The sequence below is a fragment of the Mus caroli genome, chromosome 14 (genome assembly GCF_900094665.2).
Source record: "Mus caroli chromosome 14, CAROLI_EIJ_v1.1, whole genome shotgun sequence".
NCBI classification, from domain to species: Eukaryota; Metazoa; Chordata; class Mammalia; order Rodentia; family Muridae; genus Mus; species Mus caroli.
This window is the reverse complement of record NC_034583.1, coordinates 68,643,375-68,659,263: the sequence shown is the minus strand read 5'-3', so window position 1 is coordinate 68,659,263 and position 15,889 is coordinate 68,643,375. Positions and strand designations below refer to the sequence as shown.

The 15,889-nt window shown below is 42.9% G+C and overlaps 1 protein-coding gene and 1 pseudogene across 1 annotated transcript; one reads left to right on the top strand and one right to left on the bottom strand.

The window, feature by feature from the left end:
• Positions 1–2,200: 2,200 nt before the first annotated feature.
• Positions 2,201–11,602, top strand: LOC110309395. Its single transcript, XM_021182015.1, has 3 exons — positions 2,201–2,372; positions 4,307–4,400; positions 10,526–11,602. The coding sequence occupies exons 1-3, from the start codon at positions 2,298–2,300 to the stop codon at positions 10,726–10,728; spliced, it is 372 nt and encodes a 123-aa protein (XP_021037674.1). The 5' UTR covers positions 2,201–2,297; the 3' UTR covers positions 10,729–11,602.
• On the bottom strand, positions 7,193–9,478 carry LOC110309623 (annotated as a pseudogene).
• Positions 11,603–15,889: the final 4,287 nt, after the last annotated feature.

The following is a 15,889-nucleotide window of genomic DNA, read 5'->3' as shown; positions in this document are numbered from 1 at the left end:
AGAGAGAGAGAGAGAGAGAGAGAGAGAGAGAGAGAGAGAGAGAGAGAGAGCTCTGTAATACGATCCATCCCCAACACACAAAGAAACAAAGATCAATTCTGAGGCTTCTGTGTAAGTGTGGGTGGGACCATGGCATGCCTAACTCTTTCAGAGAAATCCCTGACCTGGTTTGGGTTTAAAGCAAACACACTAACCAGAAGTTAACACACTATCCACGGCCACTGGTTTTCAAAACAAGTTTTGTGAGCCAATTTTGTATTAAGTTTCCCGGTTGGAAGAGCCCCGTGAACCCCCTCACTGTATTGGACACAAACCATGAGGGGCTCCCCAGGCTCCCTTCCCTGCCTATCCATCACACCTGTCCTGCCTACCAACACCATCACTGGCTGTGCCAAGCTTTGGAGAACCCGGACCCCCCAAATCTAGGCCATAGCCCTGAGTGTGTGACCCACAAGCCCATCACTGAACACAATCAGTCCAAATTGCTCTCTTACTCCAGGTCTTGATAAAATGCCCTAGACACCATCAGTTGCCTGCTGGGAGAGACAACTGAAGACAAAGGATGTGTGGCCTGGAAATGAGCGTGGAACACAGGGAAGAGGGGGGAGAGAGTTGACGTCTGGTTTCTCCAGGCAGAAAAATCTGCTGATTCTTACAGGCTGAGGAGAGACACCCAGGGACAGCTTGGGAGTATTCCTGACCATCAGGCCAGGTACAAGACAGCCAAGCTGTAGCTGTGTGTGTGTGTGTGTGTGTGTGCACGCGCGCGCGCGCGGGCCCTGTGTGTGCATGCTGTGGATGGGAATGCAAATGCAGGTGGATGAATAGTGCACCAATGGGAGGCAGCGGTGAGAAGATGACCTGTGGAATCCATCCTCTCTTGCTACCTTTACGAGGACTCCGGAGTTCAAGTGCAGTTCAACAGGCTTACACTGCCAGCACTTTGCTTAGCTCACTGGCTCCGGGGCTTATTTTTTGTAAGTTTTCCTTTCTTACTCCTTCCTCACACCATCTCCTGGGTATGGATTCCTGGTACACAGCCGTGCTATAACTCTTGCCTCGGGCTCTGTATGGAGGATGAGCAAGAAAACTACCCAAGTCAGTCCCCCTCTGGGGCTCTTCGAGAAGGGTGGCCGAGCAGCAGACTTGAAGCAGCTTCTTAGGAAAGGAACAGGTTGTGGAAAGCAAGAACCTTCTCTCGGAAGCGGATCCATTCCTCTTTGCTAAATGAACCCTGATTTTAAAGCCAGCAGTGAAAGCTTATAGTTTCCTTCAAGATGGGGGCTGACAGATTGCTTAACTGCCCACCCCCCACCACACACACACATTTTTCCCCTTGAGGTGGGTTCTGAACTTGTGTTTCCTAGGCTGAACCTCAAGTGACCGTGTAGCAGAGAGTGACCTTGAACTTGATTGTCCCATCTCTGCTTCCCAAGAGCTGGGATTATAAATTTGAACCACCATCCCCACCCTCCCTGAATATGGACATTTAAAAATCTTTTATGAGAACGAGCTAGGGTCTCCTGTAGCCCAGGCTGGCCTCCCCTATCTCCCTCCCAACCTCCTAAACTCTAGGTTTACAGGCTGCTGTTATTCCCCATGGACACAAAGGGAGGGCTGAATCTAGGCCTTCATGCATGTTGGGCAAGCCTCTCTAGGCCTCAGTTGCTTTCCAGAAGTAGTCAATCTGCCTTTTTTGTTGTCTCCTTTTTTGGGCCAGGGTCTCCCCATGTAACCCACACTGACCTTGAATTCATAGTTTTCTTCTTCGTGGTTAGGAAAACATGCAAACTAGTAAAAACCGAAGCCACCTTCTGTCTAAGACACTCGCATTCATTCTCCCTTGAGATAAATAAAATGTAGTTAAATAATTTGTATTGCAAGTCACAAATTGTCCATGTAGTCAGAGTGGGAGAGGGCTCATGCCTACTTAAAAGCGTCAGCACACCCTGACCTCTCTGACCAAGAGGACAGCCAGCTCTCTCTCTTCAGTACCCACTCCTCACCGTCTTGTGGAACCCTCGGCTTCCTGGGAGTATTCCATTATTTACAGGTGTGCTGGTTGACTCAGACACCTGGCTCAGCCATTCAGCCATTAGTGTGTGAAATCCGGAATGTGATTGGTTGGTTGCAGCTGGTGCCAACAAACCAAATTCTGCTCCATCCCCAAGGAAGCCAGGTAGCTTCCTTCTGCAGTAATCAGGGGCTGCGCTCAGGAGCTCCAGACAGAAGTGGACTGTGTTCTGCAGGGCAACAGGGCTTTGGGGGAGTGCAGAGAAGGACATGCACAGTTCAACATGCAGACCCCACCTCTGCCAGAGGAAGGCGAAGGGCAGCAGCATTCATCCCAGGGCTGGTTACTCAGTCTGAAGGTCTGCATGCTTTTCAAATGTGCCTTTTGCATCCAGTCACTAAGTTTACCCAAGCACCGATTGTGTTTGAAGGACCAGAACTCACTGTGGCCTAAACTCTCTTGAGGTATTGTTCTCTAATCATAGAACAGGTAGTCTTCAGAGAGGACCTGTCCATTGACACCAAAGAATAAATAGGTGGAAGTTACCCATTTTCTTCTATTTTTTTTTGGTGAAAATATACAGAAAAGGCCGGGCGTGGTGGCGCACGCCTTTAATCCCAGCACTCGGGAGGCAGAGGCAGGCGAATTTCTGAGTTCGAGGCCAGCCTGGTCTACAAAGTGAGCTCCAGGACAGCCAGGGCTACACAGAGAAACCCTGTCTCGAAAAGCAAAAAAAAAAAAAAGAAAATATACAGAAAAAAAAACCCCAATGTTTTCGCTTAAACATGTATAGGCTGCTTATTGTATTCTTGGAGATGGAGACGCTGGAGAGAACAAACTTTAAGATCCCCGATCATTGTAGTTCACAGTCCAGTGGGAAGGGGTGAAGCAGTACACAAAAAAGTTGGGGGGTGGGGAGAGGAAGCAGGGTAGAAGCTTCCAGGGGGAATCTAGCCATAGAGAAGATACTCAGGGAAGACCTCGATGTAGGTGTCATTGTAGGGAGCTCCTGAAACAGCAGAGGACAGAAGGAACAGCCATGGCGGGGAGGAGGTGGCCTGCTTGGGGAGTGGTGATTTGTCAGCCAGTGCTGTTGGTGCAGGCAGGCAAAGAGGAGCAATGGCAGACACGGGGGGGGGGGGGGGGGGGGGGGGGGGGGGGGTGGCGGATGTGGTGTCTCCTGCCTTTCAAAGACCTTTCTAAGACTTTGGGTCTCTGCTAATACCAAAGGAGTTGGGAAAAGGTGTTTTGAAAGCTATGGCCTTTGAAAATCAAAGGCCAAGTGGCGTCTCTCTGCTCCTGGAAGCAGATGCCTGTCATTTGGGAGATTGTGAAGCTATAGGAAAAGGGGAGGGAAGCGAACCTCTACTCTCATCTACTTATGTATGTCGAACAATCTACCAGTGTGGAGTTTGTAGTTCCTGTCAACGAAGTCCAAGCAATGACAGAGATTGTGTCATTCACTAACCACATGGCTGAGGTGCTCAGAACAGATGAAAAACTCTAAGTATTGCATCTTACAAAAACAGAAAGGTATCCGTTCATGTCTACCAAGAACTATGAAAAGTCCCTGACAACACAATGCTGGGGCAAATGAGTGAGAATAAACTCATCCCAGCTTCCCCAGGGCGCTTCACCTTGAGACTAATAGGAGCCACTGGGGAGGAGGTTTAATATAGAAGGGAGAGGTTTAAGTGTGTGGAACACAGATGGGATGTGGGTCTGTGAACAATCTCGAGAGCTACGTAAGCACTCGCCTCTATCAGCAACCATGCCATGTTTGACCGTGTTCAAAGTTGAGTAAAGGAGAGAGCCAGCAGAAAGGGAACAGACTGTGGAAGTCCTGGTATTGTAGGTGGTGGTCTGAGATGTTGAGACTTTGGCCGCAGTTGGTCCTGTGGTTTGACTGGCAGGGTAGAAGGAGACAGCTATGCCGGTTTGGTCAAGTATGTGTGTATGGTAGCTTGGTAGAAAGACTATGTGGAAAGCCTGTTAAATGTGGGTTTCAGTAAAAAATAGTCATCTTTTAGTATAATAATGTCCAGCTGTGTGTGGCTTTCTTTTTTTAATCCCAACACTGAGGAAGCAGAGGCAGGTGGATCTCTGTGAGTTCCAGTAAAGCCTTGTCTACAAAGGGAGTTGTAGGCCAGTCAAGACTGCATAGTGAGGCCATGACTTGAGTAGAAGAAGAATACTGGATAAGAATACTGGATACGGGTTGCTGGGATGGTTCGTCAGCCGATTGTCTTCCACAAAAGCATAAGGGCCTAAGTTCAGGTTTTCTACATACAGGTATGCCAGCACACGTGTCGAACCCCACCACCCTGTGTAAGGATGGAAACAGCAGAGTCCCTGGCTCTCATTGAGCAGCCAACCAAGCCAATTGGTGAGTTCAAGGATCATCGAGAGACTGTGTCTTAAAAGATAAAGGGGAGCCCATCGAAGAAGACACTGGTGATCTCTGGCCTCTACAGGCATGTGCAAGCATGTGCTTGTATAGCCCCACCACAGATTTACATATTTACAATGAACACACACACACACAATTATTTTTAAAGAAAGGTAGTACCTTGCAGTACAGTGGTCTTCGTGTTTGGGATGATAGGGATTGTTGGAAGTATGAGGTCATTCTGAATCACATAATGAGTTCCAGGCCAGCTCGGGCTACAATATGAGACTCTGCCACAAGAAATAAACAAACAAAAAGCCCAAATGAAAGAACTGAGACACAAATACAGGATGCAGACATACTTCTGAATTTCAGATCAGCTGAAATTCAGTAGAGCCAGAATCACAAAGCACACTACATGTCATCCAGTACTCGGGAGGCAGGGCAGAAGGGTTGGGGGTGGGGTAGACATTGGAAAGGGCAGCCTTGCTACATAGCAAAACCCTGTCTCAAAACACAAAATAAAATATTAATATAATAATGTTCCACATAACCCCTGGGACATAGTTGTACTCTAGGAGAAAGAAGTATATGTAAAATTCAAATTTAATTTGACATTTCATAGTTTGGCTTGCTAACTCTTGACAACTCATGGATGTTGCAAACACAAGCACTTTCCTAGCCAGCCCAATTCTCTGATGGCCCCGATCTATATCTCACTATATCTGCTGTTCTGGAGCCTAAAACAGTCTGGAGACCTGACTTTGGGGGACCAGAATGGCAGCAGTGTGAGGTTAGGAGGGTAAAAGGCAATGTATGTGAGATGGGCTGGAACTTTAACAAGGACCCCAGCAGTGTTGCCTGTGTGCTGCCAGCAGGCCAGCTGGGCAGGATGCTGCACCAGGCATTCTCTCTTCCCCTTTAGGAGTTGAGGGACTCCTTAAGTTCCCCTCTAAGACCGAGGACACAAAAGGAAACCAGCAAGATTTTTTTCTTTCCTTAATGCCAGGCCCTGGAGAGCTGGCTTGCTTTTTCTTCTAAAATGCCAAGCTGGGCAAGTGGCAAACAGAATCACTCCAACCTTCACCCTTTGGGATTGTTTTTATTTTTATTTTTTTTTTTGTTTTTTTAATTTTTTTTTCACATACACTCTTCAGAACTGTTCTCTTAGAATTTGTCAAAAGCAATCCGCTTTATTTTTGTAACATATTTCTGTTGGCATTATCAATCAGGAACTGGAAGATATGAATGAAATCAGTCCACCATAAAGTGGACACTAATTCCACTAAGGCAATAGTAATAGACAGTTCTAATATATTTATTGATAATTGTGACAAGGATGGATTAGAAATTAAAAATTACTCTTTAAAAACTTCAAACTAAGAACACAATAATCTTCAAAGAGACTAATACTCTGCCATACTAAACTATAAACATTATGCAACATATGTGTATTGGCATAGATATTACTATTATTCTGGTTTAAAAACCTTACATTTTAGAATACTGTTTCTTTAATGATTTTAAAATGAATTCTATAAAATTATTAATCAATAATGTCAGATGATTAATGCTAGATGAAAGTTTTTCATATTTAATTTTTGAAATAAGTACTTAGCATAAATATAAGTTGAATTTATGAGTAAAATGTTTCCAAATACTATCAATATAGGGTTTCTTTATGAGAATTCTCTAATAATAGGGTTTCAACATTATTTAAATTCTAACAATAATTTTCTAATTTTAAATAATGTTTCATTATGAATGGTGGGACAATGATTTTCTATAAAGTTAGCATCATTCATAAATCTATGTGCTCCAAGCTTTGAGGTTGTGCAAAAATATTTGCCATAACCTTTATATTTGTAATGATTCTCTCCAGGATGCATGCTGGGTTGTGTTTGAAGGCATTGTTTCCATGTCAAGGATTTTTCACATTCTTTACATTAATAAGGTTGTCTCTAGTTTGTATTCTTAGGTGATGTTGAAGATTTGAGGACAGGGTAAATATATATCCCAACGTCACTACACTTACAAGGCTGTTTTCCAGTATGGGTTCTTTGTTGAACGTGGAAAAGGGAGAACCAGGTAAAACATATGACACAAAGACCACATTTGTAAGGTTCATCTCTTGTGTGGATTCTCTACTGAACATAGAGTCTTGGAGAGTTAGTGAATGATATGCCACCTTCATTTCATTTGTAAGGTTTCTCTCCAGTATGGATTCTGTGGTGAGCTTAATGATCTGAGTGTTGTGTAAAGGATTTGCAGCACTCATTTTATTTATAAGGTTTATCCCCTGTACAGACTCTTTGCTGAACTTTAAGCTCTGAGTTCTATGTAAATGATTAGCCACAATCAAAAAATTTGTAAGGTTTCTTTCACGTATGTATACTGTAGGGAACTTTATGCTCTGTGCTCCATATACAAGATTTGCCACATTCATTATGTTTGTAAGGCTTCTCTCCTGTATGGGATCCGTAGTGTACTTGAAGATTGGAGGATTGTGGAAAAGATTTGTCTCACTTATTACATTTGTAAGCTGTCTCTGCTGTATGGATTCTCTACTGAAATTTAAGCTCTATGTTCTGTGTAAAAGATTTCCCACATCCATTACATTTGTGAGGTTTCTCTCCTGTATGAATTCTGTAGTGAACTTTAATCAATTTGAACTGTGCAAAAGATTTGCCACATTCATTACATTTTTAAGGTTTCTCTCCTGTATGGATTCTGTAGTGAACTTTAAGCACTTTGTACTGTGCAAAAGATTTGCCACATTCATTACATTTTTAAGGTTTCTCTCCTGTATGGATTCTGTAGTGAACCTTAAGCTCTGAGTTCTGTGTAAAAGATTTCCCACATTCATTACATTTGTAAGGTTTCTCTCCTTTGTGGATTCTGTAGTGAACTTGAAGATTTGAGTTCTTTGTAAAAGATTTTCCACATTCATTACATTTGTAAGGTTTCTCTCCTGTATGGATTCTGTAGTGAACTTTAAGATCAGAGTTCTGTGTGAAAGATTTCCCACATTCATTACATTTGTAAGGTTTCTCTCCTGTGTGGATTCTGTAGTGAACTTTAAGCTCTGTGTTCCGTGTAAAAGACTTTCCACATTCATTACATTTGTAAGGCTTCTCTCCTGTATGGATTCTGTAGTGAACTTTGATTTCTGTGTTCTGTTTAAAAGATTTCCCACATTCCTTACATTTGTAAGGTTTCTCTCCTGTGTGGATTCTGTGGTGAACTTTAAGATCTGAGTTCTGTGTGAAAGATTTTCCACATTCATTACATTTGTAAGGTTTCTCTCCTGTGTGGATTCTGTAGTGAACTTTAAGCTCTGTGTTCCGTGTAAAAGATTTTCCACATTCATTATATTTGTAAGGCTTCTCTCCTGTGTGGATTCTGTAATGAACTTGAAGTTTTGAGGGGTGTGTAAAAGATTTTCCACATTCATTACATTTGTGAGGTTTCTCTCCTGTATGGATTCTGTAGTGATTTTTAAGCACATTGTTTTGTGTAAAACATTTGCCACATTCATTACATTTGTAAGGTTTCTCTCCTGAGTGGATTCTGTAGTGAACTTGAAGTTTTGAGGACTGTGAAAATGATTTTCCAGAGTTATTAGATTTATGAAGTCTTTCTCCTGTACAGTTTTCCTTGCAAAATTTAAGACTTGAGGAACAGGTAAAGAATGTTCCACATTCATCCCATTTGTAAGGTGTCTCTTGTGTAGAAGTTCTAGAATAAGCTTGAAGACTTGAGGACTGGATAAATGATTTCCCATACTTATTACATTTATTTAATTTCTGAGCTCTCTCAAAGCTTAATGATTCATTTGAGGCATCCTTGTTTGTATCATACAGGTAACTCTTGGACTCTCCATTAATCCATGGTCCAGTGTACCAACTATGAATTGAAGATTCACTTAAAATGGCATTCTTATTTTCATTTATACAAAGTTTCTCTGTGGTATGCTGTTGCGAAGAAGACTGGGACGAGTGACTAGAGATAGCCATTTTTCTATGCTTGCTATAATGATATTCTGGAATAAAGCTGCTTCTCTGATTATCACTTGGATTTGTTTTACAAATATAATCTTCTAATAAGTCATTACCTTGATGTGATATCTCTCTATATTGATTGCTTTGGTAATACATTAGTAAAGGATTCTTGACAGAGTCTATATTAATATCAATTATTGTGTTAGAGCTTTTAAAAATACCTCCCACATTATATCTTCCATCATTCATTGCATTCACATATTCTTTTTTATGTTGTTCTACATCATATAACTTGTCACAGATTAGGTTTTGTTGCGGGAAATGCCATAAATTTTGAGAGAAGATTCCTTCACCTTCATGACATTCAGTCCCTTTTTCTCTGCTCCACAGTCTCATTTGTTCATAAAGCACTGATGCGCTGTTTAACCTCATATTCTGTAATAGATATATCAGGAAACACAATTTTTTCTCCCAAATGTCACTTTGTAATGTTTGTGTATTTCGGTGTAAAATAGAGTTGTGTTTCAAATCTTGTGATTTTTTTCCTAGAGAATTCTCCAATTGTGAAAATGAAAGTTAGTGACCCAGTCTGACTTCTTTCAAGAGAAGTTAGGGCTTCTTCATAAGTTTCAGAAATGAAAAATACATGCTTTTCCAATTGATCATTTACATAATCAAATAGTTCATACTCTGTACTATCACCAAAATATTCCCAGAATTTGTTTCGATATAGATCTGAAAGGTTACTCCATCCAAATCTTAGTGTTATCTTGTTCTGGAAGTAATCCTGTGTACGTCGTTTGGGGAGTAGTTTCTTAGTATTATCACAAGACAGAGCTGTTTTTTCCCCTTCCATATCTTCTCTATCAGCAATCCATGTTTCTTTGTTTTCTCCAAGACAGAAGATTACCTCTGACTTTGAAACAGCAACACCCACAGAAACCAGGTTATTGTAATTCTCCAACATGACCTCTCTGTACAAAGCTCTCTGAGCAGAATCCAGACATCCCACTCCTCCTTAGAGAACTCTATAGCCACATCCATGAAAGTCAACAGACCCTTAGAAGACGACATCTTCCCTTTCTCATTCAGAAGGGAATGTCTCACAAAGGTTTATATTAAAACTTCGCCTTCCGGAAACCATCTGCATGTAGAAGGAACGACTCTCCCTTTTTCTAGAAAAAATGAAGAATAGAAAGCAGGAATCAATACTTGCCACAACCCATGCCTTGTGCCAGAGGATATATGAAGGAAAGAGGAGCTTCTACAGGCAGAAGAAGGGGATTGTTTTTAAATATCTGTCTGTTGTAGCCAGCTTAGAATCTAGCTCTCAGTCTGCAAACCAGTAGAGGACACAATTTATTGGAAGGGGCATTACTGTGAGCACTGTGTGTGTCTTGTGGTGGTTTTCCTACACTGTACACTATTCTCAAGTTACAGATTCAGGGAGAGGTCCACTCAGGCTGTGAGGTGTTCAGAGCCTGCTTTCAAACCCAGGACACTATTGTCTGCCCAAGGAACCAAATCTATTGCAAGTGTGTACTAGGTTGTCACCCTAACTTGTCCTTTAGCGCTCATGAGGGGTGGACTCTTTTTGAGGAAGTAGTTCTGGGAAGTACCTCCCTCCTTGAAGATATTTTCCTTCCTTCCTGAGCTATAGAACTTCCCCATGTGTGATAGGGGGGTGGGGGGGAAGCCATTCATTTTTTCTGTGTCCTCCTAAGTGCACGAAGTCCTAAAGAACTGAGCCAAAGCTCCTCTTTCTACCAAGCGTTTCCCTTGCCAACATCAGTAACACCCCACATCTCACAGCAAATCAACAAACACCCTCCATTGGAAGCAGCATGAGGATGCCTTATCTGAAATGCTTGGAGCTTCAGAGCTGAGGGGGAAAAAATTAAGACTTAGAATCTTTGCATACACAGTATGATAGTTTGAGTGCTCAGAAAGTTTTAGATTTGGGTGCTGTTCGGACTTCAGATTAGGGATATTCAACTTTACTATTCTTAATTCTCTTTTCCACGAAGTCTGAAGAGAAAAAAAATAAAGAAACTAATGAAAGTTGGAGAGATGGCAGAATTGTCCCGCCTTACCTTCTCACCCAAGCTTCTTATCCTACAGCTGAGAAGAACATGTGGTCAATGAAGCACTTCCTGGAAGTAGACAAGGCATTTCCCAAAATCCTACTTCCAGGAAGAAGCTCTGGGATCCTGCATCATCCCATGCTGTGCCTTCCTCTTTGTGACCAAGTGCTGAAGCTTTGGCTGAGGTATAGGGACAGGCATAGCTGTGAGGCCTGGATGGAGTCCTGGGGAAGTCTATAAATGGAGATTAGAGCGTTTAAGCCGCTTCCATCCTTGTGTTCTGCAGATCTTGGGCCCTTGGAGGGGGTTTATGACTAACCGTGATTGCCTGCCCCCTCAGATCTCACACAGGTCGTTTTTCTTACCAGTCCCATCTGGGGTGACTTATGCCAGTATCTTTGCTGACAGAGTTGAATTTGGTCTGTGTTTCCATTGCACAAGAACAAAGCCGGCACTGTAGGAACAACTGTCTCGAGGGCACATCCAGAGCAGACAGAGTCTCTCTCTCTCTCTCTTGTGTTCCTCTCTTTATTGCTTCCGTTACTGTACATATTTCAGTGATGTCAGGATTTGGAATGGCTCTACCTTGAGGGGAGCCAAGAAATCCTGAGTGTGTGTGTGTATGTGTGTGTGTTCACATGCGTGAAAGTATATACTGGCAAGACCAAAGCAGTTTGATGTATATCAGCCTGGCTGTTTATTGATCCCATGGAGGTAAAGAAACAGATTGGAATCTCCTGGCTGTAAGAAATACAACCCTTGACCAGCTGCAGCCATTTTTCTGTCTCCTCTGGCCAAAACAAAACAAAAACATTCATTTAAAACTCCTCACCTGGGAAGCACTTGTTAAGAGTATTTCATGCAAATGTGTAGGTTTCTTGGGCTGGACTTGCAATTCAGATCAGGAAAAAAAAAATGGTCTTGCATTGTCTGAGCATGTATTTTGCAGGAAGCCCTTTTGTGAACAAGCGAACGGATTACCTCTGTGTTCTGGGATGGTCGAGCCTCGTGTGAGGTTTGGAGGTGGGTTTTGCTTCACTTTCTTCATAAGGTTTTGAAGCTCGGTGGCTAGGAAGTTGATGGGGTGCTGTCCCTTGCTAGGGAAGAGGTCCTGGAAATAAAGTGTTGAAATACACGCTAAGGAAATAGTGTGTTGAATTCTTGTCTTGAAAGCTTTGTGAACAGTAACTGAACAACAAGAACAAAAAGACTCCAAAAATTAAAAAATCAGATTTATATCTCGTTTATGTCTTGAGTTTTGGAGAATATTCCATCACCTTCTTTCCAAAGTCTCGTCTCACATTTTAAACTAGGTACAGTCTACAAAGGATAATCTCTGGGGGATGCTGAAGAGACTTCTCAGGATTTTCAACTCTCATGGTAAATTGAGGTAAAAGCACTGTAGCACACACCTTTAGTCCCAGCACTTGGGAGGCAGAGGCAGGCAGATCTCTGTGAGTTCAAGGCCAGCCTGATCTACGGAGTGACACCTTGTACCTGCTATTTTTAGCTTCTAGTGCTTTCCAGCCACCTGCTTCACACAGAGGCCTGTGCCTGGGAGGACACTGACCATGTGGCGTCCGAGTGCCTTGCTGGAGAGCAGGTTTCAAAAGCCAGCTGAGATCATACGGGTTCTCCCTACCAGGGACTCGATCTGTTTCAGCCATATGCTCTACTGAAAACAGATGAGAGAGGATGAACGCAGAACCCTTTAGAAACTAATTTTTAAAATTATGTCTCACTCACCAGATAAATTTTAAGAAAATACCATCCGAAGAATTAACCAAAAAGGTTAGGAACTATTTTTGAATCACGAGGCTCACAAACAGCAGATGGGATGTAGGAAGGGGTGTCTAGCCCTGCGCTTCTCTGCTAATGTCAATGACATCAGCATACGAATGTCAACCAGATGCCTGTACCTTTCTGCTTACTACTGAAAGAGAAGATCGCTTCAGATGCTAATGAGCACATGTCTCCCAGTAGGGGAAAGAGTTTGTTAAAACTGGGTGCTTCAGCTCAGTGGGTGTAGGTAGGGCTAAGGCTCCTTCTCTTGGCCCCCAGGTGGTAAGAGAGCTTCCTCTTGCCCATTCTAGAGAGAAAACATACCAGGCCTTATTTTTCTGGTGTCAGCAGGGTTGAATCCCTCCATAGCACCCGGCTAAGGCCTGGCTATTCAAGCTTACCACCAGAAAAAGGAACTTCTGTGCAGAAACTCCTTCAGGGAGGAAGAAACAGAATTAATTGCAGGAGAATAGAGGCTGGGTCACCTAGAGGAGTTTGCTGCAAGGCGGCAGGGAGGGTGACATTGCAGGAATTGCTTTTATGACACTCAAGGCTGTAAGGTTGCCATTTATGAGAATCTGGTGGCCAAATCCACGTAGGACTCAGCCTGTGATGCTACTTCAGGCTATCCCTGGCCCTTCAATAACTAGCCTTCTACTACCAATATCACTGTCGATCTCCAAAAGGGCCCCTTTTCCCTTCTCAGAGTCTCAGGACCAATGAAAGCCTACACCAAGTAGGCAAAGCTTTATCTTGGCCAGAGAAAAGGGGAATGGGGGGTGGGAGTGGGGAAAAAACAAGGAAAACACTTTACAAAGAAGCTTCTGGACTAGAACTGAGGTGATAGGAGAAGGGGGTGGTCTTAGATATAAGGAGGAAGTTTAGTACTTTCTCCAGGGGCCGGGGTGGGGGGAGGGGAGAAGTCCAGCTCAGAAGCAAGGAACATTTCTTTGATTCTTGTTATTCCAGTCTAGGGTGGAAGCAGACTGGCCAAGATGGCACAGGTAGGTAGAAGTTTATGAGGTTATAGAGTGGAGTGGTGTGGTAACAAGTCTGAGGTAAATAATTTGCTGGGTTCCATGCTGGAACATTCTTACAGAGGTAGGATATGACTGATGGGGAGGGATCTTACCTGAAGCCTCCTTCTTGACCTCACAAACACTCTTCCTTCTTGGAAGCTGTACAGTTTCAAGCCTGCTAGTGGTCCCAGAACAGTATCCTAGGTAGCCGTGTCCACATGACTTGCGAGCTTGCCTAGGAACAAGGAATACTTCTCATGGCCTGGACCTCTAGCTGTTGTTGTTCACAGAAACAGATAACTGGGAGGAAACCTTCTAAAACTTTCAAGCACTCTGGATAAAGAAAGGCAAAAGCAGAGAGGGGGATCACTCCTCAGAGGTTCTAAAAGCATTGCCCTGTCATTCAAAGGATAGCACCTGAATGGATCCTATATTAAATGACAACCTCTTAATCAAATGAGCCAACCCTAAGTCCCATACAGAGGGAAAGATGCTTTGCTCTCATTCATAATACATGACCCCCAAAACATACATACACATATACATGCATACATACATACATACATGTATATATATATATATATATATATATATATACACAGATACATGCATATGAATGAATCCTGCATGTATGTCTGTGTACCAAGCAGATATATGCCTAGTGCCTGTGGGGGCCAGAGGGCTGTATCCCCTGACACTGGAATTGCAGATGGTTATTGCCTGATGTGGGTGCTGGAGATCAAACCCAGATCCTGAAATACTTTAAGGATCTTTCGATTGTATTTTAAATTGTATGTCCCTCAAAGACAGATTGGAGACTTAACCCTGATACCTGTATGTGCCTTTAGTTGGAAATGGGGTTATTATATCTTAAGTCAGTTACAATAAAATCCTATTGTATTAAGGTAGGCCCTTAGTCCAGTATGACTGGGTACATAGAGACATAGTGAGAAAATGCCTGATGTTGAGAGTGGAGCCAAAGGAAGGCAAGGATTACTGACTGACAGCAGAGTAGGAAGAGGGGCATCTTCCCCAGAGCCTGCTGACAAAGCACGGTCTGCTGACATCGTGATTTTAGAGTTCTGGCTTGTATGAACAGCACAGAGTCCTGTAGTCTGAAGCCAACCAGTTTGGTACTCTGTTACCCTACCCTAGGAAACCCTGATGGCCCCTCCAGTACCACTGCAATTGCATTTCGTGGTGAGCGGATCTGATCTCACTCAATAGACTTCTAGTTCTGAAGAGTCCCCTGAGCCCACTGCCCAACACAGGACACAGAGCTTGCCAGTAAATTTTGGGTTGAATGAACAAATTTTAGGGCTTCGGATCTTAATGGTGTATTAAATACAAACAAAATATAAGAATTAACAAGGGAGAAATTCCTCCCTAAATTGGTGCATGTATTTTGCTCATAGCAACGTTCTATAATATCATTTTATGATTTGTGTAAATGACCTATTATGGGCATGATTTGATACTTGAGCTGCTGACTTCTTTCTGTAGCATGCATGCAGCAAAGCAGAAGGCTTTATCTTCCTCCTGCACGTTAGAGATGGTTGTTTCACCAGCTGGATGGTGAGCCCTGGTCACCACAGCTTCATAGCTGCTCAGCATCCCCTCCAGTTTTTCCACGGGAACTGGGATGGCTGCTAAGGGACTTTTCCTGCAGGTGAGATTTACATTACTTGAGATTTAAAGCAAACACTATTTCAAAACCAGCAGTAACTTCAATAATTGACTGAAGCAAATGCCCCAAGGCAGAATCTCAGGGCATCAATTTTACCTACCCAGGGTTACCAGGTAGCAGCTGGAACATTGCCATCCCCTGAAAGAGGCCATGGCAAGAGGGTCCCTGTGCCCTGAAAAAGATTTGTGATGATAATCTCATTGGATATTTATTTCTTCATGGATTCCCTTCTGAATGGCCATTTAGAACATGCGCTGTTGAGAGGAGCAAACGCAGTGTGCACTTGTGTGTGTGTGTGTTTATGTGTGTGTGTTTGCACGTGTTTGCACGTGCGTGTGCATACGCGTGTGCACTCACATATTTACACATGAGCCCAGACTAGCAACAGTGATGAAAAGTGATCTATAAGCTTTATGATTACAGGAGAATATGTAATTTAATACCTAGGGGATAACAAAAAGAACCCGAAAACCAGAGAGACCTTCAATTTCTTTAATAATTTTGACTCTCTTTAGAACCTTTTATTCTCTGCATCTAAAATGCTCTTGTTTTGTTTGGTGGGTGTCATTTACTTGACACTCCATTGAGCTGACTAGTGATGGTTGGCAGGAGGTGGGGAATCTCTTTAACCTTGACAGGCCCATGCCCTTCAACCTCACTGGAAAACTACATGAGCATGTCACGTTCCATCTAGTTTAATCTCGGACCCAATCAATCTGAGTAGATTTTGCCAGACCCAGAGCTTAACAGTTCAGCATCAAGATAAGTACGGACATAATTCCAGATTATGAAGAGTTTGTAACTTGGCACAAGATAAGAGCTATGGATTGCTGGGTCAGGTGCCTGCATCTTTGTCCTTCAGAGTGAACTTTGCCAATCCTTGGAGTGCAATCTAGAGGAATTATTTCTGGTG